The sequence below is a fragment of the Sciurus vulgaris genome, assembly GCF_902686455.1.
Source record: "Sciurus vulgaris genome assembly, chromosome: 18".
Taxonomy (NCBI): Eukaryota; Metazoa; Chordata; class Mammalia; order Rodentia; family Sciuridae; genus Sciurus; species Sciurus vulgaris.
The window spans coordinates 20,781,969-20,794,552 of record NC_136479.1 but is presented as its reverse complement, the minus strand read 5'-3'; the positions used below and the strand labels follow the sequence as shown (position 1 = coordinate 20,794,552).

Sequence of the window (12,584 nt, the reverse complement as noted above, 5' to 3'; positions counted from 1 at the left end):
AAATGTGAGGCGCTGAGCAGCTCAGTGAGACCCTGCCTCTAATAAAATACAGAATAGGGCTGGGGCTCAATGGTGAGTGCCCGAGCTCGATCCCCAGTTCCCCATCTCCCCCTCCAGAACAAAAGAGAAGCAGGAGGAGCCTGCCAACGGCCAGCTCGCTTGCTCTGGGCCCGGCCTGGGTGCAGCTGCAGCAGTCACAGTCCCCTCCTGGGCCCCCGCTGTGGAGGACCCTGCCCGTCCTACGACAAGGAGGCCGAGACAGGCAGCCTCACTCAGCAGTCCAGGGCTTGGAGCCTGGACCCCAGGGGCCAGCCTTCAAGTCGTGACTGCCTTAGCGAATCTGGCCACCTCTGGTCACCAAACGAACCCTGGGCATCTCAGTTTCCCAGCTGTGAAGGTAGCAGGGACAATAACAGTGTGTATCCTTTACGTTAGAGGCTTAAACGGATGAGTGTGTGTGACCTCGTAGCTCATCCAGCGCTAGCCCTCGCTAAGTACCAAGGGCGGCAGTTACAACGTCAGTCACTGTGATCGCCATTACTGGAGAGGTGGCAGGGGGCAGAGGTGGGATCTCAACTGTCCCCTGGGCTCCCCTTGTTCACACCCCCGGGTGCTAAGCGCAGGCCTGTGGGGTCAGGTCCCTGTGGGGGGCACTGTATGAGGTGGCTCCTCCTGGATGCCATCTGACCCTGGCTCATGCAATTTGACATGTGTCAGGGAGGGGGGGGCTGTGGCTGCCCATGGTGTCTTCCTCAGCCACTCAGCCAGCACCCCAGTCCCCTGGAGAGAGGCCACCAGCCCCCCAGGCCTGGGGCAGGACACACTAGGCACAGACCACGGCCTGGCGGGGGCACATCCCCTTCCAGCTGTGTGGCCCTGGAGGGTCCCCTCCCTTTCCTGAGCCTCGGTTTCCTGGGAGCACGGGACCCCACAGGCAGGCGGCTCTGGGGAGGTGCCACGGGGACGCCAGTCAACGTCCGAAAGCTGGCGTGCAGAAGGAGTCGCGGGCGCCTGCTGCCCGGGGCACTTACTTGTCCAGGGTGCGGGAGTCCTCCGTGTACTCCGGGAGCTCATTCAGGTCCCGGGGGGAGGCGGAGATCTGGTGCAGGTGGACGGGTAGCGCCTGGCCATCCCTGCCCACCACCTCCAGGCCGGTGAGCCCCAGGTAGTGCAGGTCCCCCCAGGAGGCTGTGAAGTTCAGCCGAAGGCCTGCAACAGGGGGGAGGCATCAGCCGGGGCCCAGGGAGGAGTGGATAGTGGAGGGGAGGAGGGGCATCAGCCAGGCCCGGGGAGGGGTGGAGAGTGGAGGGGGAGGAGGGGCATCGGAGCCTCCGCAGTGGCTGCACTTGAGCCCAGAGGTGCTCCGCCCTTTCCCTGGCCCAGGACGGGCGTGCGGGCTGCCTACACCCTCAGCCCACACTCGGCACCCCCGCCCGGGAGGCCTCCCCTGCCGCCTGCCCACAAGGCATTGCCCACCGGTCTCCCACTGCCTTCCCGCCTGCTCCTGGGCCAGGGGCCCTCGCAGCTGCCACTGGCCTCCCAGGGGCCCAGGCTTCCTTTCCTCACGCTGCTCCTGGCCCCTGGAGCTCGCGTGGCCTCGCTACCTTGTGCCCACCCTTCAGGTCCCAGCCTGTGTCCTCCTGGCTGCTTGGTCAGGCCAGGCCTCCCCGGCCTGCCTGCCCCACTGTGCACTCCTCTTCCGAGCCCTGGTGGGCCAATGGGATCGCGAGGCCCCTTGGTGCACATCTGTCTGCCCTTCTGGACCACGTGTCCCCAGGTCTTGGCCCCGTGCTGGGCCGAGGGCAGGGGCTCAGCACCGATGGAACCCTGAGCAAGGGACGGCAGAGGCACGTTGGGAAACTGACATTTTAAGCAAATCGGCTACGATGCTCAGGATCCGCGTGGATACAGGGTAAAGGAGGTGGCCACTGGTGACATGGCCAGCCTCTTGCCCCTGGTCTCACCCCTACTGCCTCAGAGACCATTAGACGTGACCCGCTCTGGCCCTGGGCAGAACAGAGCAGGTGACTCACTCGCTTGCCCAGAAAGCTCCCTGGAGGACCCTCTCCTGGCAGCCTTAGCTGGAGCTCTGCCCGGGACGCTCCCGCAGAGCCACGGCGCCTTCTGGGCCTCTCCTACCCTCCGCAGCACTGTCGCGCTGGAAGGAAGCCATGCCTCACCCAGTCTTGCCGTCTCTGCTCAGAGGTCACGGGCACCCTCCAGCCAGGCTGTCCCCAGCCGCCCTGGGCCTTGTGTCCTCTCCCAGGCCCTTGGATGCTTCTGCCTTCGTGGTGCACCAGCACTCTGATCCCCTGGGGCCTGCCTGCTCCAGCACGCGTTCCTCGCCGTGTGGCGGAGCTGAGGTGGCCGTCCTGCCCCTGCAGTGCCACTGCGGTCTCTCCCGAGCGGCAGGGCCTGTTTCCCACCCCTGCGTGCGGGCACGTGACTCGCTGCGGCCAACAGGACAGACGCCAGAGGCTGGCAGGTGCTGGGGCTGGGCTTGGTCCTCCAGTCTGCCCTATGCAGGGCCGGGCCAGTCCGGCCACTGTCTCTCTGGCAATGGCTGGGCCTGTGGGTGAAGCCTGCCTGGCTGGCCCAGCTGTGGTCCACTGCTGGGTGGGCAGGTGAGGAGGATAGCCCAGGAAGGCCATGGCACTAGGAGCAGCCACGGACAGACAGTGGGGTGTTAAGCTTTTGTTCCATGGCAAAAGCTGACCGACACACTCTTCTCCTGGGTCTGTCTGAATGCCATCTTCCGAGAGGCCTTTCCTAAGGACCTGGCTCCAACAGTGTCCCAGGTCTCTACACCCTCGCCTGCAGGGGTTTGGTAAGCAGCACTTAACTTGACCGGATGGCATATGCTACAGCCTCCCATCATTCATTTCCATTAGTCTCCCCTGTGGCCGGGACTCTGGTGGTTTTACTCGTGGCTGTCGGGAGCAGCGAGGTCTCTGAGTGCAAGGGCTTTTGTTCTGGCAAGGTTGAAAAACACCTAAAAGTGAGTAAGTGCCACACTGTCTCCCACTGGTCGGTGGCAGGGAGAAAATGACCGTGGCAAGTGGGGTTACCAGAGGGAGACCATGTTGGGCCAGTGGCCAGGGAGGGCCTCCCTGAGGAGGAGGCGTCCAGGCTGAGGCCTGGGTGTGAAGAGGGAGATCTGCTATGCGTTTGCACTTCTGGAACATTCTAGGCTGAGAGGAGAACAGAGGAGCAGCGGGGGTCCCCTGACCTTGCCATGGGAAGCTCCTGGCGGGTTACACTCTTAAGCGAGGGCCGGCTGGTCTGACTGGCGCCTGGGGAAGCTCTCCTCGTGGGGCTGCAGGAGACCAGCAGGGTGGAGGCTGGTCTGGGCATGGCCGAGCGGGGGGCCCTGTGCTGCTGACAGTGTTGCCAGCCCTCCCAGTGGCCTGGTGTGGGAGGGCGGGAAGGAGGCCCTCTGGGCCTGGTGAGGGTGGCTGTGGGTCCCGCTCCTTGTGGAGAAGGCCTGGGGGAGGCCTGGGAGGAGGGCTGGCTTTGGACGAGAGGGACCAATCTGGGGAGGAATGTCGCCTCCCACTGCCACTGCTGTCTGGCCAGGACGCAGCGAGTCCTCTGGTCTGGGGCTGCTCTGGCGACCACTCTTTCCAAGCTCGTGAGCGCATTCCATATTCATTTCCTCGGAGTATCAATTAGTATTTATACAAATGGAAATTAATTTTGCTATTTCTTGTTGTGTTTCAACCCGCTCCGCTCCTCTCCTATTCATCACGGCTGATGTTTGCAAAACGTCCAAAATCAGTGTCGTTTGCAAATTAGCAAGTCATATATTCCCTTTCAAAACATTAATAGGATCTGGCCATATTTACCAACCCGACAGTCGCCCGGGTCCCTTTATTAAAGCTCCCGCCATTTGCACAGACCGGCAAAGTTGGCCGAGGATTGAGGCTAGGGCGCCGGAAACCAGCGCTTCAGAGAAAGTTCAGAAATCCCAGGCCTCAGAAGGCTGCTGGCCAGAGGCCCTCCCCGAGGAGAGCAGAGCAGTGCCACTTTCTGGCTGCGGAAAGGTCTCTGGCTCCACTCGGGCACAGTTCCCCAGGGTTCTGCTCTGCCGTCCCTGGTAAAGGTCAGGAGCTGGTTCAGTGGGAAGAACATTCACAGACATGTTCAGAGACATCAGCAGATGAAGGGACAGGGGCTGCTGGGGTTTGGCCAGCATCCCCGCCTGCCTGCCTCCTCTGGTGTCCTCCGGGGTGGCCAAGCCCTGTTCCCGTCACCCACCTCTCCCTCCCTCCCCACCATGGTCCCCACCGTGCCCGGTCCCTGGACGGGCACCTGGCCAAGCCAGACCCAGAGGCTTAGCTCTGAGAGGCTGATGGTGGGAAACCACAGTCCCCGCACCTGGGCCTGCCAGGTGGAAGGCGGCCATGAGCCCGGCTCCAGGAGTCCCCAGGGGGACAGCCTGAACTGGGAGGGGGAGGAGAGAGGCCAGGAGAGGGCGAGCACCCGGTCTTGATGGCGTCATCCTCGAGTCTAGATCCACTGTGCGGGAAACCAGTGGCCCCTGACTCTTTCGTTGCACAAGCCAGTAAATCCCCGTTTTTGCTCAACTCAGCTTGAATTCAGTTTCCACAGTCCATCAAAAGAAAAAAATAAGAGTCGTGACCAATCCAGGGAGACCAAACTGAGTAAGAAATGGCTGCTGTCTTGTGGGACTTCCCTGCGTCGTGGGGGACACATACTCGTGGGGACCTCTGACGTGAGGTGGCCTGACAGCCCGTGAGGTAACGTGGCAGTGTGGTGGGGACATTCCATTCTAGCTTTGTGACCTTAGGTGGGTTACTCAAGCTCTCTGTGCCTTGGTTGTCTAACCCAATCTGGAAAATGGAGATGGACAGGAAAGCTGGGGGGCCTAGAGAGGCAACACTGGGGACATTAACAGTGTCTCAAGCCACACTCCGGTGTGACATTAGGCTGGCTTGTCAAATTGGTCTATTACTCTGAAGTCCTCGAGAGTGGCTTAGAGCGTAGGCTGGGGGCTTTTGTCATCTCAGCACAGTGGCCTGCACGTCTCCTGCTGCATCCGTTCCTTCCTAGTTTCTTTTGGATGACGTTGTAAACGGTACTGTCTTCAGTGTCGTGTTCCATGTGGATCAGTGGTGGGTAAAAGACAACCAGTTTTGCACTTTGACCTTCTATCCCGTGAACTGGCTACGTCAGTTCATTAAGTCTAGCAGTATTTTTGGAGATGCCCTAGCGTCTTCCACCTGTCCTCTTAAGAAGAAAGAGTTTCATTTCTTTAACGACAGCAGCAACGGAATGTGATGGTGGGGAAGGCCAAGACGCGCCTTCCTCTTCCAGGAGACCCTCTGCCTTGGCGTGTGGGGGTGGCCTCCTCCCAGAACGAGGGGAAGGCTTGGGGGCAGGGGACAGAGCCGCAGCAGGTGTTTAAGGAACCCAGGACCCAAGTGCAGGGAGGGACAGGGCTGCCAGCCCGCTGCCAGAACCCCGTGACGGTCTCGGCTCCTGAGAGTCCCTCCCCAGGAAGGCCCCCATCAGGGACATAAGGTGCATGTGAGCCCCTGGCCCCCACCCTCCGCCAACTCGGGGCAGCTCCAGAGGGTGACTCCAGCTTCTGAGCCGCCTGGACGGACCTGCCCACTCCCTCTGCCAGCCCAGCCTCCACCCCTCCCCGGGTGTGGTCCAGGGGCAGCCCTGGACCGTGCCTCGTACGACCCCGCAGGACAGCAGGGCTGCAGCTGGCAGGGCAGAGGGAAGGCCTCAGGCTGAGGGCTGGTGGTGAGGGCCCGGTGGGCGCAGGAGACGGGAAGGGGCAGAGGGAGGGCTAAGGCCAGGACCTGGGGCTGGGCTGCGTCCTGAGGTCCAGGTGGGAGGTGGGACACCACAGCGACCTTTAGGAGAGAGACTGGAAGCACACAACGCGCACGGGGCCAAGGAAGAGAGGGGCCAGGAGCGGGGCCAGGCCTGGCAATAGCGGGGAGGGGCCATCACAGCCACTGGGACCTCAGCCTGAGATTCTCTGGGGACCGAGGGACCGACGTGGATCAAGAGAGGAACTGGCTGGAAGGGGAGAGGAGATGATCTGGAAACCAGATGGGACTTGCGCAGAGGTCACCAGATGACGGCTGGCCGGCCTCCTACAGCAGTTTTAAACATGAAGAGTCTGGACTTCTGCCTTCTGAAGCAGAGGACCCCGCCCGAGCCTGCTGCTGCCGCCTGCCTGCTCTGCACCTGTGCCTGCTCTGCACAGAGGAGGCCTGACCACAGCACTGACAGGTAGGGTCCCCTGGCTCCCTGGTCCTGCCCTCGCCTTGCTGGGCTCCGCTGCAGCCTCAGGGTCAGACCGCTGCCAACACAAAGGGCATCCAGGTGCAAAGTGCACAACACCTTCAACTTCAGAGACTGTGGACGGCTGGCCAGCGCTGCAGGGGCCGAGGGTGGGCTTCGCCCTGACTCACTGGGCAGGGTGTGACCTGCCTGCAGTCGTAGGGAGCTTGGTCCCAAGTGGCCACCCCCGGCCCCCACAGGTACTCACAGAGGCCGTGGTAGATGCCCGGCTCTGGCGTGCTGACTTCCACATCCGGGGCAGCCGGGGGACTGGGTGGTAGCTCTGGCCCTGGGACCTGCACAGAGGGAAAGGGGGCGATCTTAGTGTCCGCCACACAGCTGGGCGGCTTTCCCAGAGAGCATGCGCACCCTGGGCATAGGCGCTGGCTAGTGGCACGGTGACCGGGAGCTCCAGGGTCCCCGTCCTGGCTAGCAGCTCTGACAGGCACCAGAGAAGCAGGTGTATAGCGCTTAACCTGCCGGAGCAGAGGATGACTTGATCAACGTCCATCCAGCGAGAGGAAGGAAGGGGCAGCAAGGAGAATCCCGACCCTGGCTGCTCCCTCCCAGGCACCGCATCCCCAGAGGCCCCAGCTGACCCGAGGCAGCCAGGAGAGGCCACCAGGGCTGCAGTAACGCTGCCATCGAGGCCTCGGCGGCCCCGTCAAAACAGCCGGGAGCAACCAAAACCCAGCAAGGCCAAGTCCCCTGACACTGCCCACTCTAAACGCCCGCCTGACAGCCTGCTTCTCCTGGCTTTGATGGGAATTCGAACACTTCCTCCACTTCAGTTCAAGAAAATGAAAAACAGTAATTGAGGAACGAAAGGCGACAGGAAGGACGGAAAGTGACGCAGAACCACGGGCTGCAGAGCCGCAGCCCGTGTGGATCCCTCTGCTGGGCTTGGTCAGAGGGGGTCCCCTGGGTGCCCACCCTGCTCCAATCCCACCTGGCCATCTGCGCAGGAGCCGGCCTGGGTGAAGGGACGCTCGTGGCCCTCGCCGTCGGCCGTGCTGGGCCTCCGCAGCGCCTCCTCCAGCTGCAGGCTGCCCAGGGCCTCTGCGTCCACATCGAAGGTCTCGTCGGCACAGAATATGGCCTCCAGGATGTCCTCGTCCGTGGTGAACAGGATGGTGTCTCCGAAGTGCTCAGGGGCTGGGCGCGTGGTCAGAGACGGGTCAGCTCGCCCCGCACGCCAGCCCCTCACCCAGACCCTGCAGCCTCGCCTCGCTTCTGCCACCAGACACTAGCAGCCGCTGCGTTGGGCCCCCAGTGTGCTCGGCCCTGCGTGTGCTCAGCCCCGCGTGTGCTTGGGCCTCGTGTGTGCTCGGGTCCCACGTGTGCTCGGCCCCGCGTGTGCTTGGCCCCGTGTGTGCTCGGCCCCGCGTTTGCTCAGGTCCCACGTGTGCTCGGCCCCGCATGTGCTCGGGGCCTCGTGTGCTTGGGTCCCATGTGTGCTCGGGCCCACGTGTGCTCAGCCCCGCGTGTGCTTGGGCCTCGTGTGTTCACAAGAGAAGCTCAGGAAGCCTCGGGACCACTGATCTAAGGGACCCAGAGTCGCTGTGAGCTGTCGGCAGACACCTGGCCCTCGGGTGTGGACGAGCCACCGCGGCCCATGCTGTGGGCCACCCAGCCCCTCCCACCGGGCACCCTGACCAGCACGGTGTCCCCGGACCTGGGAGTCTGGCTCCAGCCCTGCTCCTTGGTCCTGCGAGGGAAGAGCCTGCCGCTGGGCGGACGGGGGTCGCTCTCCCCGCAGCTTCAGGAGCGTTCTCCCGGACGTGCCTACCTCCCGTCAGGGTGCCCGAGGCCTTGGCGATTTCCCCATCGAAGATGCAGCGGGCGTCCAGCCACATGACAACGTCCTTGACGCCGCGAAAGGAGTGAATCCGCGACTTGTTGTAATTCCAGATCCGGATGAGCGCCACCTGGCAAGGGCGTGCGAAGTCCACGGAGATGGAGTGGGACCTGCCCGGCGTGAAGGGGGCCAGCCACACGTGCATGTCGTCCTGCGTCCTGTTCACCCCGTCGATGAGGTTGGCCACCACGCGGGGGTCCTGACCGTAGGCTGGCAGCACGTTGATGTCGGGGGGCTCTGCGGCGATGCGCAGGATGTGCACGGGCGCCCCCTCGGCGCTGAAAATCTCGATCCCGTTGAGGCCCACGTAGTGCCTGTCCCCCCAGGTGGACTTGATGTCGATGACCAGGTGCTGTCCGTAAGGCAAGACGGGGATTTTGAAGTCACTGCCGCCACCGGGGTCGACGGAGCCGTCGCCCTGCCCTATCGGAGGCTGCGGCTGGTCCTCCCCGCAGGGGGTCGGCTGGTGGCCGGGGCGGCTGCCCCTCTGCTGCTGCAGGAACTCGTCCAAGACGTCGCCCTGGAAGTCCAGGCTGGAGAGGCGGCCGCGGTGCGAGCGGTCGAAGGCGCCGAGGGGGTCCCAGGACTCGCGCAGCGTGCGCCCCTGCAACCCGGAGGCCTGCGAGTCTTCTGCAAGAGAGGACACGGGAGGGTGACACGCTGCTGGTGAGGACCTCTCAAGGCTGACGCGGCCGGCAGCCGCCTCCCCTTGACCAGTAGGGCTGCCGCCGGCCCACCCGGGAGGCCCTCCTGGCCCTGGAGGGATGGCTCCAGGTGTCGCCGTCCTGCACTCCGGTCCATGGCCCCGGCGCGGGGCACAGCCCCCTGTGCACAGAGCGTGTGACCTGCCAGACGTCGGCACTGGAAAAACACCGTTCATGCTCACCCACGTCTAGAACCCTTTTTAAAAAGATCAATAAAAAAGTGTTTTTAATAGGCTTTAAATTTTCTAAGAATGCAACTGTCACACAAATTGAGGGAAGGCCATGCACCAGAGGCTTGGTCCCCAACCCGTGGTGCCTGTGGGAGGTGGAGGGACCTCCAGGAGGCGGAGCCTTGTGGAGGGAAGGCAGGCCATTGGACGAGCCCTACAGAGTATGTGAGGACCTCAGCCCTTCTCTTCCTCCCTCTCTGCTCCCGGGCCAGCAGGAGGTGAGCAGCTGCCTGCACCACGCAGGCCCACCATGACGTGCTGCCACACCGCAGGCCCAAAGCAACAGTGCCAAGCAACCACAGATGAAGCCTCCAGACCTGTGAGCCATGATAAACCTTTCCTCCTTATAAGTTGTTTACCTCAGGTATTTTGTCACAGTGACAGAAAGCTGACACAGGAAGACTGGTCACGTTAGAAACTTTGCCAGAAGTGGTTCCCCACTGAGAAACTCAGAAGGCTGGGGCAATGCTGCTGTCCACTGGCCTGAGTTGGCCCTCAGGAGGGGCCGTATTTGAGGCTGGTGCAGCCATGTGATTCCAACAGTGTTCTCAAAGACTATGCAATGGCAGAGGGAAGGCTCATAAAAAAATATTAAATGGGAAAAATCCAGACAAGCAGTTTTTTAGATGTAACTTAGTAAGGGTGAAGTATACCAGCGTGTTAGTAGTGAGCGTTTCTGGGGAATGAGTAGGAAAGACTTTTATTTTCTTCTTTGTACCTTCATCTTCTAAGCCCCTTACTAGTATTACTTTTATAATCAGGAAAAATGCTAATTAAAAAAGAAGACAAAGACTCACATCGTAATCCCAGCGACTCGGGAGGCTGAGGCAGGAGGATCACTAGTTCAAAGTCAGCCTCAGCAACTTAGTTGAGACCCCATCTTAAAATCCAAAATAACAAAAGGCTGGGATGTGGTTCAGTGGTTAAGCGCCCCTGGGTTTACTGCCTGGTCCAAAACAATAAGCAGACAAGCATGTGCATCGCAAGATAAGGGCTCTGCTTCCACATGTGGCCAACGCCTGGGTCCTGAGCCCATGGAGGATGCAGACCAGCCCTCGAGGGCGAGCTGAGAGGTCCAAAGCCCTGGCACCAGCCTCAAGCGGTCTCAGGGTGGCTCTGGAGAAACAGCAGCCCAGGACGCGGACACCACTCCTTTCCCCTCCCACGACGGGGCCTGCGCTCTGCCTGCTGCCTATCTCCTGGGGGCTGGCGCACCAGCGACCTCCTCTCTAGGCTATCCGGTCACTCCTGTCCCTTGGGCGCTGCTGCAGACAAGCACACACCTCTCCTACCTAAGAGAAGCGGGAGGACAGGGAAGCCGCCTCACTGCCTGACGGCTCCAACCACCAGCCCACTTTCTCTGCCACACAGACCTTCCGCCTCCACGCTCCAGCCTCTCCATGACTGCCGCCTGGCTTCTCCTTCCAGTGCTGTTGTTCTGCCCGCCCCAGCTCAGCTTCCTCTCTTCTGGAAACAAGCCTCTGATTTTCCTTCGGAGATTCCCCACCTTCAGGCTATCCCGACTGGGTGAATCCTGATTGCATCCCCTTTCAAGTTGGGCTCCCTTTGCACTGGCCATGAGAGGCTGGTAGGGGAGGAGTGGCCAGGGACCACGGTGCTACGCTGTGGGGAGAACCTGCCTGAGGATGAAATGAACATGAGGAACGTGAGCCGAGAGATGGAGAGAAAGGCATGATGACACTGAGCTCCTGGATCCAGCCATGCCTGAACCCAAACCTCTGGTGGCTTTCTACCCTTTGTATTAATAAGAATTCTACAATTTCCAGAACACTCCACTGAAACAGCTTTCAGGGGAACAATGACTCCCCAGTCTTTCCTCAGACCTCATTTCATGCCTAACATCCTAGGCAAACCTCTTCCATGTGATATTCCCTCCTCCTCTGGTAGAGGAGACACATAACGGGCAGCTCCTCTGTGGCACCAGGGCCACCCTGCCACGTGCTGCTGGGACTGTCCCAAGGCCAGGCCCTGGCTCCACCTGGTCCCCCCTGATGCTGTGTCCTCTCCAGCCCTGGCTCCCAAGCGGGCACGGCTCCACCTCACACATCTAGCCCTGGCTTCCCCTCCCCAGCCACATCGTCCAGTTCTGGTGGCCACTGGAAGGTCCAGCCCTGTCCATGCGGTCTCTTCACCTTCCATGGAGTTAGCCACCCACCCCTCCGACAGGCACTGTCTCTCCTGCACCAAGAAGGACGACGATCTACCCCTCATAGGACCCCCACCGCCCTGCCCGCCCGCCGTCCTCTGCAGCCAGGCGGACCCTCTGTCCCCGCAAGTCTCCTCCTGCCTCAGGGCCTTCACCCTGTGGTGCCCTGGCCAGGGCATGCTTCCTCCAGAGGTCCCCGGCTGGCCTTCCTTGTCCCCTCCTGGGAGAGGCCCTTGTTCCCACCAAGCGCTGGGGCTTAGCTGGGCAGGTGCTGGAAGGCAGCAGGGGTTTGCTCAGGAGGGCGGCACAGGGCGGGAGCAGGCCTGGAGCCAGTGAGCCCTCCCCTCCCTCCCCCACCTGCCGGGACGGCCCGGCTCCTCCCGCCCCCCTCCGGCGAGGCAGCCCCTTGGCAGAGGAGCCCCGCATGACTGAGACTTGGGTTGTGCGATTCAATGTCCACCAGCCGGGATGAACAGCCAGTGCACCGGGGAGACAGTGCCGGACGGCAAGTCCGGGGCTTCGGCGGCGTCTCTCTGCCCGGGTGCCAGCCAGGCAGGGACTTGGGACTCGTCCTCCTGCCTCTGCCTACTGCCCTACCTCCCTGGGTTGAGGCTGGGTCTGAATCCAGAGAAGTGGGGACTCCCCTGGAGTGCGCGGCTGCGGCGCGGCCAGTGCCCCCATGGCCTGGCGTCCCTCGCCTGCAGGTGGCGCGGCTCCGGCTACACTGGGGCGAGTCTACTGCGCCTGTGAAGCTCTGGATCCAGGCCGCGAACCCCGGCAGCACCGCCGATCACTACTGAGGCGGGAGATGGAAAGGTACGCAGGGGACAGGACGGGGCCACTCTATTCTGGTGAACTGCTCTTCAGCCACAAGGAGTGGACGCCTGACCCTGGGGGCCAGTCAGCTGCCCCGAGACTCTGGGGGGATTGGCTAATGGAACCAGAGCTAGGACACGGCCACTCAGAGTGGCAAGGCCACTTGTCACCCTGTGGCAGAGCAGAGGAGGTGGGTCTCAGGGGAAGGGGCAGTGGGTGGGCCCACAGAGGTGGCCAGTGGCCCTGGAGGGACAGGGAGAAGGTGCCTCGGTTCCTGCTGCCTTTCTGGTTCCCTCACCCAGTCCCAGTGATGAGTGGCCTGGGGTGAGGCATCCCCGTAGCATCCGCTCCTGCTGGCCCTGGGTGGGAGACTCGTGCACCTTTGGCCACTGGCCCTTGCGGATGCTCCGGAAGGGCCGGTGTCTTACACCTGGAGCTCTGGGACGCTGGGGGACCACGGCTTCCCAGCCTCTCGCACAGTGGCC

The 12,584-nt window shown here is 62.2% G+C and overlaps 1 protein-coding gene across 1 annotated transcript in view; it reads right to left on the bottom strand.

The window, feature by feature from the left end:
* KATNIP (katanin interacting protein) overlaps positions 1 to 12,584 on the bottom strand; it is a 162,211-nt gene that overhangs the window by 13,081 nt on the left and 136,546 nt on the right. Inside the window, exons 17-20 of the mRNA XM_079121544.1 lie at positions 8,114 to 8,812; positions 7,274 to 7,479; positions 6,533 to 6,620; positions 1,032 to 1,209 (exon numbers count right to left, since the gene is read on the bottom strand). Of these exons, the coding sequence (XP_078977670.1) occupies positions 1,032 to 1,209; positions 6,533 to 6,620; positions 7,274 to 7,479; positions 8,114 to 8,812 (1,171 nt within the window). The remainder of the gene's footprint in view (positions 1 to 1,031; positions 1,210 to 6,532; positions 6,621 to 7,273; positions 7,480 to 8,113; positions 8,813 to 12,584) is intronic.